Source organism: Egretta garzetta, unplaced genomic scaffold (assembly GCF_000687185.1).
Source record: "Egretta garzetta isolate BGI_Z169 unplaced genomic scaffold, ASM68718v1 scaffold154, whole genome shotgun sequence".
Taxonomy (NCBI): domain Eukaryota; kingdom Metazoa; phylum Chordata; class Aves; order Pelecaniformes; family Ardeidae; genus Egretta; species Egretta garzetta.
Genome location: NW_009259600.1, coordinates 7,902,648 through 7,914,674, shown reverse-complemented (window position 1 = coordinate 7,914,674; position 12,027 = coordinate 7,902,648). Strand labels below are relative to the sequence as shown.

Here is a 12,027-nt window from a genome sequence, read left to right as displayed (position 1 = left end):
TGCTTCCAACCCCGGATCACATTATGACAGTGTTTCATCCATGCTTGAAAGTATTTCAGAGAGTATTCTCAATGCACATCCCTCCACACAGAATCAGACAACCCTCCCACTGTTAAAAAACCATTCCATATACATGCAAAAGATACAGTGTTAAAGTAGTACTTCGGCTTGACTCACATATGTCAAAGCTGTTCATTAGTTACTTTTAATTTAAAAAAGAAAAGTTCTGGCACTGCTAATAGAGGGTTGAGATCAATTAATTTGTTAGCTATATCAAACACTTCAAAGGTATGAACACCACTTCAGGATGAAGTATATTGGATGCTGCAGCACGGGATTTCTCCCTCCAGCAGTATATGTAATTGAACTAATAGAATTATATGATTACCCTCAAGGTCTGGATTGTCAAGTCAGCACACGATAAAGGAAGAAACCTTCTCAAAATTGTTCCTTTGCTAGATTAATTGCCCAAATCCTAGAATGTGAGCTCCAGCCACAAGAGACTTTTTAAAGCAAGGAAGGAAAAATGTACATTTAAGAATTCTTATGATTAGTTATGACAACAAAGGATTTATCCTACCTCTGGTGTTACATGTACATACAGATATGTTCCAATTTTCTAGGACACTCATCTTTTCTTTACAGCTGAAGTTCTCCTTCAGTGCCTATGCAGACTACAGATACACTAAGCACAGAAACCATCACCTTGATCTATGAACATCTCTACGCATGTTAAGCTCAAAGGTAAATTGTCAGAAAAAAAACCTCAAACAAAAAACCTGCTTCTTAAGACTGGCACATGAACTTTGTGGCAGTGTTAGAGAATTACTCTTAAAATGATTGACATTTGGGATTTTAGTCCTTCAGATGCAGCAGATTAGAACTTCTCTGACCTAGAGCCCTGCCCCTAAATCTCAAAAGGACTATTTAAGATGCTCTTTTTTTGGGGTGCTTTCCAATGTATTTTTGTATATTTGACACAGAATTCATCAGAAGAAATATTTTAGTAATGGATATTGTGTGTTTCGTAACTTTTTTTCCCTTTCAATCTCTGCCAATATTCAGCTAACTAAGCAGCAGACATGTTATCTTTAATTATATTTCAGCATGTTTATACACACACAAAGCTATAGACCATTACAATTTCTCTCAAGTATCAACTACATCTAGCTTTTATTTTAGTCCAGTAGTTAACATAAGTGTCTGTAAAAACAGAAGAGAATATAAGAGAGACCTGGGCAATTAAAAAAAAAAATAATCCAAGGGAGACCTTTTTAGCTATTCTACTTTACTCATAGTGATCAGCTTTCATGGCATCATTCATTCAACATTCAGTAAAAATAGATCATAATTCCAAACTCAGAGACACTTGACCTCTGTGAAGATCAAGAAATGGTAGTTCCTAAAAACCTAGATGCTCAGAACTCCCACAAAAGAAAAGAAATTCAACTAAGTCCTTGCTATATGCAGGAGATAAAAAGACTGTCTAGGTAGCTTAATGATACAAACGCACAGTATGACTACTTCAGAGTATTAGTCCAATAGACAGAATATTAGAAAGTGTTTACAGTGTTTCAACTTATTAATGACTTAGTGTTTTTAGTGACCTACTGTTAATAGACCTGTTGTATTTAGTCTTTGATGACCTTCAAAACTAAAGCAACAGATCTGTGCTTTTACCTTGGTTCTATTTAAACTTGCCTGTAGACAAAACGAGTAGAAGCATCACCAAATCTATCTAGACTGAGAAATATTAATTCATAATTTACTGTTTTATTTACATTTTGCTAATACAACAGGCAAGAATAAGAAACTGATATTGGACTGAAGTCATTGGCAGAGACCTACAAGTAGTAACCTGCGATTTTTTAAAATTTTTTTTTCTATTTTACCCCCACAACCTTTAGTGAGGCTGCAATACCATGTGCAGAAGGTTTCTAGCCAGCACTCTTCTGACCGTATGCAGACACATTGATTATATATGTATATACTCTGACTGTAGAGATCACATCAAACATGAAAAACCTGCAGAGTCACTCAGTGATACAATCTTTTAGAAAAACCAACAGAACTAAATCATCCAACACAACTGAATTACAAGTAATATGTAATTGTAAAAAAAGCAGCAATTGTGGCAATGAACACTTGGTGCTTGAGTTTTTTAAAAGTCACAACCAGAAACTACTGCTAGCTGACAATTTTGCCAGAGGATTTCCTCCAATATTTAAGGCATAAAAGCCAAACTTATCACAGAATAATGCAACTATTAATCTACTTCAAAGTTCAAAATTCAGTTACTTCCTTAACAGAAGAAAAGCCACACCCCCAAAACTACCATATCAGATTCTGAAGTGCAAGACTAATTTTTCAGCCAAACAATATATGTGTCTATTCAACACAACCTCAACTATTAATAATTAACATAAACAATCTGATCTTCAAATGCACCTCACATGCAATCTATTAGTTTGTGACAGGCATTACAGATATGTTTTCTTTCTAGCCCCCAATTGAACAATTAAAACAGCTAGTTTGCCTCCATTAGTAAGATGGCAAAGCATCAGAAAGTGACCTATTAATTTTTTTAAAAAGCAAAAGCCAATACATATAGTAACATCTTTAAGATACTTTAAAAAAACCAGCATTTTTTTATACTAATTGAGTAACTTCAGTCTTTCCAGATAACTTCCAACCAATAATCCTAGGGCCTGATCGTTGCAGAAGAGTAAAATGTACTCAAGAAATAAACCTAGTTGTTCCCCATATTCATAGGATTAGTTTCTTATCATCTAGTATGTATGTATCCTGAGAAATGTTTTTTGCATGCTTAATCTTGTTCTAGTCAGCATGAAAGTATGACAAGATGCAAGTGAAACAAAGTTCTGAAAGTATCAAGGAGTGTTAAAACTCTAGTGTTCGTTGCTTACATCATAAGCCTTAACCACAAGGTAGACATGCTATAAATAAGACTAAACTAATTCCCTGAAATTCATTCATACACATGTACAGCAGAATCAAAATTTAAGTGACAGCTAGCTGATTGCTAAAGAACATTTTTAATTTTGATTGCTACAGTGACCAATGCATCATGGATTTAATTTTACAGGCTCGTTTAAATCTCCCCTACAAAGATACTGTGTTTTAATATCATAGACATGATTTCAGTGAGGAAAAATGACAGTAACAAAGGTACCAGTGTTTTCAGTTTCCTGGCCAATATTTTCCCCACTGGTTTATATAACTTAGGGGCAACAAGAAATACAAGCAATATATAGGAAGATGTGTTCTACAGAATGAGAAACAAGGAAAATTCTGATGAGCTGGAGGGAGATACGTTACACAACTCAAGGTTAACACTGTATCTGTAAATACTGACTCACTCACCTTCCAATTGCCCATCTCCTGCAGTCACAGTTTTCTGACTAATGTCTTTTTGTGACTCCTGTTGCATGTTTTCTCTTTGTTGTTTGGTTTGTTGTATAGTGTGGGTCTTCCAGAGCTTGCGGAGTTCCTCAACTTCTGTCTCTGAGTCTTGAATTCCCTCTCTCACCATTTTTCCTTTGCTAGTTGTCTCTTTCTTTTGAGAGTCCGTGGTATCTTCATGTGAACATTCCTCTCCCATCTCACTCTCTCCTTCTGGTTCTTTTCCTAGTGAGGAATCTTGATTGTTGCCCACTTCTGCCTCTTTGTCATGCTCCTCACTACTATGTGATACTTGCAAAGACTGCTGGAGGACTTCTGCAATATTTTCCCTAGGTTCTTGTCCCCTCTTTATAGATATTTCGGCACTTTCTGAACCTAAGCTGTGGGTACCAAACTGTTTAACACTTACAACCTTTTCAGCACTGGGTTTTAAGTCACTGGCAGCTTCATTTGAGTCTGAAATGATTGTTAAACATTCAGCACTAGTCTGGTTTATTGTTTGGACAGATTCTGATGATGCTCCAGAAGATTTGTCTTGTCGAAGCTCATCTGAGGAAACAAGTTCCTCACGTATTGGAGAGAGTTCTGATTCTGTGAAGACATCTTCTGAAAGAGACTCCTCTGTGCTCCTTGGGGCAGTACTAGCACTGTCATTGCCTGTATCGCGAATCCTGGAGTCCATTTCATCGGTATTGCTTTTTGCAGCTTTCTTGGAATGGCAAAGTTCCCTTACAGACAGCTGTTCTACATCTCTGTTGAGCAAATAAGAATGTTGTTATAGCAGGTGCCTTTAACATTAAGCTCTTTTCTTTACTAAGTTTTGTTTAATGCTGAAAAAAATCAAACCTAAAAAACCATAATCCAGAGCATGAGTAACAAGGAACAAGCATAAAATATGTTCTTGTAATGGTAATTTTGTGGCAGACCTTTTGCCAGCATGACACAGATAGGACTTCCCAACTCCATGACATTACTTTTGCAAGGAGAAGCTCTCCTATGAAACCAACAAGATTGTTTGAGATGATTAAAGTGTAAAAATAAACCAAAAAAGCAGGGGAAAACCAACAAAAAGCTACACACAAGTATAAACTCTAAAGGTAGAAATCTTCCATGATCTTTTAAACTTTGTCTACCAAGAAGGCCAGTACAATTGTACAGATCTGTCCCATGCTATTATGAGGTTGACACCTAGCTCACTCATAAGAAATAAATGACAGAAGTCATGTGGTCTAAGCTTAACTATCTAAGCTAGTCAATGCAGAACATCTGGAGCCATCAAAGTAGATCTTATCATTCTGCCCACAGGCTATACCTAACAGTGATTAGTATCCTCACCAGGATACCACTGTTAGGCAAAGTAAATCCCAAACTACTTGGTACAACTGAACTATTTAAAGAGTAGACATCAAACGTTGATAAATAGTGTAAGAAAAAGCAAGCATAAAAGAACTTGTATTCCCCAAAGGAAATAATCTTATTCAAACCTGCCTTTCAAACTAAGCTAATAAGGAGTTGTATGAGTTTTAGGAGGGGAGGACTACAAGGGGATTGCAAACATGCTCAACTGTATCTTCAGGGCTCATTTTCCACTGTTGTAAAAAAACCCCCGAGCAGTACACAACCTTCATAAAAAATTTCTCATGTTTAGACATATTTTGACGTGAGTTCCCAGTACCAACTCCCTTGCTACAACAAGAATGTTACATCTTCCATTACCTAGTAACAAACACTTAAGAAGCTTGTACCTTAATCTCCCATCTTGAAGGATAAATCTACTCCACATTTCTACAAAACTTTTTATTCAGTTAGGTCATATTACTGACATACTAAAATTCAGGATGTTTGCAGAGCATATACACTCTCTTACCCAAGTGTTAACATGAAGCTAGTATTAAGCTTCTGCTGATGTAGTAATTTTGCTTACAAAGCATGTGGAATAGACTTTAGGATTTATCACCTGTTAGACTGGGCCATTTCCTTAATTTTTCAGGATTATGCTGGTAATAGGTGCTCTTGGACAAGCACAACCAAAGGTTCATGAAATTCATAAGACATCTGTATGTTTTCAGATATATGTTTTGCCAGTTTCAGCATAGATTGTGGGTTATATATAGAAAACACACAACATGAAATTGCAGTTTTAAAAACCAAATAATCCATTGGGTTTGTGATCAGTTTCCATTATATCAATAGTCTTATTTTCAGTATTCAGATTGTTTTGCCAAGCTTAAACAGGTTTGACAGTTGGAAAAACTGGAATGGGAAAAGAGGGTTAATTCTAACAGTGGAATATTTAGAAAAAAAACCAAATAGTGGGAAAACATGATTTAAGTCTCAAATACCTCGACACACGCAAGTCTTGTTAGATCTAGCTGTAGCTGTTGGGAGTTCTGATTACAGACTTAAGAAATTTGAATTCTGTTTTCTCCCAAATTTATAAACATGCCTCAAATTTTAATGAGGTTAAGGCATAAAAGTGCTGGGACTGAAGGAAACACTAGAAGTTAGTGTTCCATTTCATAGTTTATGAAACTGACAGGAAAGATAAATCAGAGTGGACAAACAGGGCTCTAAATGCAGCGTGACCTTTCATTATTAGACATGGTTTTCATTCCAGATGCATTTATATCATAAATAAAACAGAAAATGCATATGCTACAAGAGTACAAAAATCAACAGGGCATGGAAGGTAAATTTGTAAGTCAACATTGAGTCATTAAGAAACTAAACATGCCAGGAAAAAGACTTGTTTTGCAACCGCAATACTATGATCCAAACAGGTAGGTTAAAGAGCATCATCTAATTTTCATAGCCTCATTACTTGCTCTATACATCAGTTGGAAGTAGGAACTATGAGCAACTTTTTAAAACTCAGTCTGGAAAATAAACTCCCAGAAAGCAATCATGCTGAAGGTATCATCATTCTACATCAAAAGCTCCAGAAGTACTACTATAGTAATACATTCGTTAGTTGCTCTTTCAAGAAACACCTGAGTTCAGGCAGCAAACAAGACCATGCCAAGATATCAGTTTACTACCAGGTTTGTGCTGAAACTGAACTTAAAAATGGTACAAGTTATTTCTTCTGGATGTCCAGATACGCAAGATTATCAAGAAAGATGTGCTTAGCATACTAGCTGTTAAGAACTGTTTCATTTTTTAGAGTTACACATCAGGGAAACAGCTTTACTTTGTCATATATAGAGACAACTCTACCTTGGTTAATGTAGCCCACTCCCCAGCAGTTGGAGGGTGAAGATAGTCTGCAAGTGTTTGTGCTTTATGGGCTGTGATAGGTAAAGGTAGCATGATTTATTTTTTTTTTTAATCCTTTTTGGCTTTAATGTTAGAATTCATCCTATTTCTAAGGATAGTACAAAAATTAGGCAACAGACAGAATGGAACAGATTTTTCATAATGCTGTTTAAAGTCAGTTTTAAGTGCTAAACATCAGCAATTAAAGCTCACCAATCCAAATTCACTGTTTACCCCAAACAAGGCTACAACCCAAAGGCGAATATGCAGTTCTTCCCCTAGCCAAAGAGGAAAAAAAATATATTCCTAATGCCATAAAAATACACACAAACCTCAAAAAAATCAGTCTTCGTATCATTCATCAGAGCAATGGGAGGGTATGTGAAGCTAATTTGAGAAACAAGTGGTAACAATAAATGGCTTTAGGTGCAAATCTTAAGTTGATTTTTTCTATTCTGTACATCCGTTTTTAAATTACTGAAGAATCAAACGCATCTGTTATTCTTTTTGTACTAGGGAAGGGGTAGAGGAAGTGGTATGGTACCTCTTGCTACACACTGAGTTTTAAAAGAGACTACTGAAGGAAATTAGAATCCATGTATACAGAAGAGGATTTATTCTATATAGTATACAGAATGTGAGAACTCAAGGTAAAGCAAGCTTTCTCAAGGATCTTTCCAAGCCAATCTTTGATGAAGCTCTTAAAAAGGAAAACAACATAAGTGCAGTTTTGATAGTTTTGTATGGTCAGCAATATGGCTAGAGCTCATATTTACTCAAAGCTTTATAAATACTATTCTATCTTACATGGTTAATGAATCCTTAATTTTGCTGTCCACAATTTCCTTATACAGAGCAGCTGACATCACTTCTTCCATTGGACACATGATGCCATACTCTTCACAGCCGTTCTCTTGTACCAGAGGATCCATTTTATGAGGATCAAACATTATATTATTTGGCGTCACTAGCAGCACACCATTGACTGTACCCTAAAATGAGAGGGAAAAGAAGTGGTAAATTTTCTCCTTCATATTTCAGCTTATTCTCCATTTTTTGTAGGAAAAAAGTGTTTTCTAATTTATTTTTAAAGCATCTTTGTATTTATCTATCTTTAAGCAATTTTATACAGTTTCTTGTGTTTTGCAGTCATCTAAAAACATAATTGTTTTTCTGGGGAAGCAAATTAATGGCACCTACTTGCCCAAAACAAAACAGTCTTGTTCCTCAGAACTACTTAATAGCTGGGCTGAGTAAAAAAGGAGAAACCCTTGCACCCCAAAGGATAGCTCCCCTGAGGTAAAGATTTTGCAAGAAACTTCAAGCACTGTCTAAAACTTGATTCTTAAACTCTTCTCATTTTCTACTATTTAATTAAAGAAAAACTTCAAAAACTGTTATTTATCTTCATTTTCTTTACACAAAAGCAACAGTTACATTTGATACAAGTCATTCTAACTGAACAGACCTGTTCATCGGTTAGACAAATACGTTTATAGAATGAAACTAGATTAAAAATACTAAAGACTTTTAAAGACACAGCTGCATGAAGATGCAGCTTAATATGGATTTAATCACTATCATACTGCTAACAGTACATGAATACAAGTAGATTTTAAACTTGTAATATGAAAAAATGTAAGGTAAGTTGGTACTCATAGTATGAGCTGTAGGGTTCTTACACAATACAGGTACCATGCAACTTTACAGTAGGTTGAATATGCCCCCCACACACACCCAAAGCGTTAGAAACACATGTATCACCAGCTGCCTGCTAAGAAAATTCTTTACATTGTTAGAATGGTAGATTTTAACCTAAAACCATGAACTGGAGGAAATGTAGCTTTAAGCAGGATTTTTTTTAGGAATGATCCTTCAGTTAAAGATGTTGAATCCTAAGGACCTTAAAAGTTTAGAAAGATATGCAAAACTCTTGTGCAAGAATCATAAAAATAGTTGCTTCATGGGCTGCTGAAGCTTATGAGGGATTGAATAAATACCTGGCTCACTGATAAACTGTTCACACTGGTTACAAACATTGTGTATTGGGGGGAATTTTTTCAGTTTTGTTTTAAGACAACATAGTAGCACAGCATGCAATACAAGTACAGTCCTTCCCATTTACAGAAATTTTTCCCAGCACAGTGATGGTTGATGACCTTCACAGCAGAAAGACAAAGATGCCATGCAGTGAGCAGAAAATTAAAAGTTATAGAAAAACCCAAACCAAAATAGTATTAAAGCCTACTGCAATCAAAAATGGTATCACTATTACAGAAAAATGAAAACAATCTCAAAAGCAGCTCAAGCATTTGTATTTAAGTCCTCTTAGTCATTCAGTGCCTAGTCAGGTTTTATATGTGCCTTTTACTGTGCAAAGCATATGCCAAAGACTTTATAGTCAGCAGAACATATTTACATAATTCTAACATGTTTAAGACACTGAAACAAAGCTGTCACTGGTATTTCTTTCCCAGCACTGTATTGTGGAAATAGACCTTCACAGCACAAAAGGGAACTCCAGGTGGATGACTGTCAACAGAAGTTTATATTTGGTTATATCCACTGTAGTCTAGAAAATAAATTTAACATGACTGAAAGTCAATGAGTCTACTCAGAAGAACAACTGCTTCCCTTCAAACACTACCTCTGTAAATTCAGTTCATAATGCAAAAAGTAGTATCATTTGTAAATCTGAGCTCTTTCATTAAGTCACCACACATAAAGTGGAATTTTATTAATATTCTCCACATCTGACCCAGAAAAGTCAAGGCCATAGCCTTGACGGCAGTTGGACTAGATGACCATTGTAGGCCCCTTCCAACTGAAATATTCTATTCTTTCACTACCCACATGTTGTATGTGAATCTTCAGAACAGTCAGGCTGGAATGGAAAAAGGTAAGGTTGTACAACTGCTCTAGCTGAAGGATTTAAGTGTTCAACACCAACTTCTAAAACAATGCATTACTCAGTAGAAGCAATCAGTAATCAAGTTCACTGGAGAACTCTTCCTTTCAGACCAAGATTTTGTCTTCACTTGTTTCCTATTTCATAAACAAGTGATCCTTCCTTGATAACTTAAGTGCACAGGAAGTTTAAAGCTTCTGAGGCTGCGGAGGACTTTAGGCAATAAAAGAAGATGACATTTTTCTATCAAGGGGTGAGCTGTCACAACTGACATATCACCTATGTCAGCCAGGTCCCTGGTTTTATTAAACAAACACAAAATCAATGCTTTATCTGTGCTCTTAAAAGCAAGTTAAAAAGATTGCTTCAGCTGGCAGTCCAGGTCAAAAATTGATTAAAGAATATTTTATTGCAAAACAAGTTAGAAGTTTCGTAAGTCAATTTTACTTTGCTTCTCTGAGCACTAGAGTCACAACACTTATGAGGAACCAGTTGCACAGCATCTACTCATTTCAGTTACCTTGCTTCAGCTTCGACTTTAGCAGTTCAGAAAACACCAACTTACCCTTCCCAAAACCCCCAGGCCAGGCTTGTCAATATCTTAAAGAAATGTCATCAGATGCAGGACAAAAGTCTGCTTCCAGAGCAAATCTGAGTGTGTTTAAAGAAATTGAGGAGTACCTTGTGGTGTTTAGCCTCAGACACTGAGGAACACTAGATACAATCTTTCTGCAGGCCAAAGAAGTGTGCAAGACTAATGACTATGTAAGGAAAACAAGTGTAAGAGACTTTCTGTTTTAAGTGAACAGTCTGACAATGACATATCTGATGACAAACCTGTACGTCAGACAGGCAGTTGTCCTTGACACATATGGAAGAAACTAAAGCCTACCTCTGCAGCCTCAAAAAGACACAGCTAGAAACTAAAAAGCTTGCTTAGAAGAAACCCCACACATCAATGGGTAAATACTCAGCATAAATTTGAAATGGAATTACACTTTCAGATTAATTTTTATTACACTGATAGAGTAATAGAGAATTAAACCTTGGGAACCATCAGGTTTTTATGTGTACTTGACTAAGAAGCTCAGACATTTCACTTGCAATGACTATAAGCAGTTGAAAGATTATACAGGTATCCTGAAAACACTGGCTTTATAGCACCTCAACAAGAGAAGACTTATTCCATTGTTATCTATTTAAAAGACGACAGGAGGCAGACCAAAGCAACGTTTCTGGTTCACAAGTTATTTGATATGGTCCACAGTTACTACATGAACACTTCAGGGTAATTCTCTAGAGAAGAATTGCTGTCCCAAATTTACAGGCCAGAAATGAGATTCTTAATAATACACTAAACATCATTAATATTTCTATCATTTTTTATTATTGTTACCATGGGTCACTGAATGTTAACCTAGGTAGCTAGGTAAAGCTCTGTTTCTTTATCTGGCTGTTACCTTTTTGTTTGGTCCCAAGCTTTAGTTATTCTTTTTCAGACATGCCAATGTTTCTGCCACTTATCAATTTCTGTGACTCTCCTAAAGATAAATAAGTTATCTCTTTACCACCTTTTAACTTGTTTGCAGGAGAAAAGCTTCCTTAAAAAAACCTGTGGAACATGTATTACTCAACAGGTGGAGTTTCTAGCATGGACAGAAACCAAGTGTTATTGATTCTGTGAGAAAAAATGGATAATATCAGAACAAAACTTGTAAGTGGGAGCATACCTGCAATCTATCCAACCACTGGTCAAGAATCGCTCATTGCATTATATTAGTCTTTCCTGAAAGACGGAAACCGAAGTGGCTCCAGCCTTTCTGAGATCTAACACCACAGTTTTGCATAGGTAAATATAAAATGACATATGCTCTTTAAAGGACACTACCTGAAACTTCACTCCTTTGTTCATTTGCCATTATAGATCAAACTTCTATGTTAGCATTCCTACAATACATATACTTCAGAACTATTGTCTCAGAGTAAGCCAGTGATGAACTCATGACTGTTTTAGTACCACTGTGGTGGTAGACACCAGGTGCTCACCAAAGCTGCTCTATTATTTCCTTCCTCAGCTGGACAGGGGAAAGAAAACATATCGAAAGGCCTGTGGGTCAAGATAAGGACAGGGAGAGATCACTCACCAGTTACCATCATGGGCAAAACAGACTCGACTTGGGGAAAGTAATTTCAATTTATTACCAATCAAATCAGAGTAGGATAATGAGAAATAAAACCACATCTTAAAACACCTTCCCTCCAACCCTCCCTTCTTCCCAGACTCAGCTTCATTCCTCATTTCTCTACCTCCTTCTCCAAAAATGGCACAGAGGGACAGGGAATGGGAGTTGGGGTCCGTCCATCCCGCACTGTCCCTGCCGCTCCTTCCTCCCCAGGGAGGACTCCTCACCCTCTGCCCCTGCTCCAGCCCGCGGTCCCTC

General features: G+C 36.5%; 1 protein-coding gene across 3 annotated transcripts in view; it reads right to left on the bottom strand.

Moving 5' to 3' along the window:
* Positions 1–12,027, bottom strand: part of OXR1 (oxidation resistance 1) — a 67,774-nt gene that overhangs the window by 36,126 nt on the left and 19,621 nt on the right. For all 3 annotated transcript variants that reach the window (XM_035893838.1, XM_035893837.1, XM_035893836.1), the window contains 2 exons: positions 7,486–7,670; positions 3,385–4,175 (listed from right to left, as the gene is read on the bottom strand). In XM_035893838.1, coding sequence (XP_035749731.1) covers positions 3,385–4,175; positions 7,486–7,670 — 976 coding nt within the window. The remainder of the gene's footprint in view (positions 1–3,384; positions 4,176–7,485; positions 7,671–12,027) is intronic.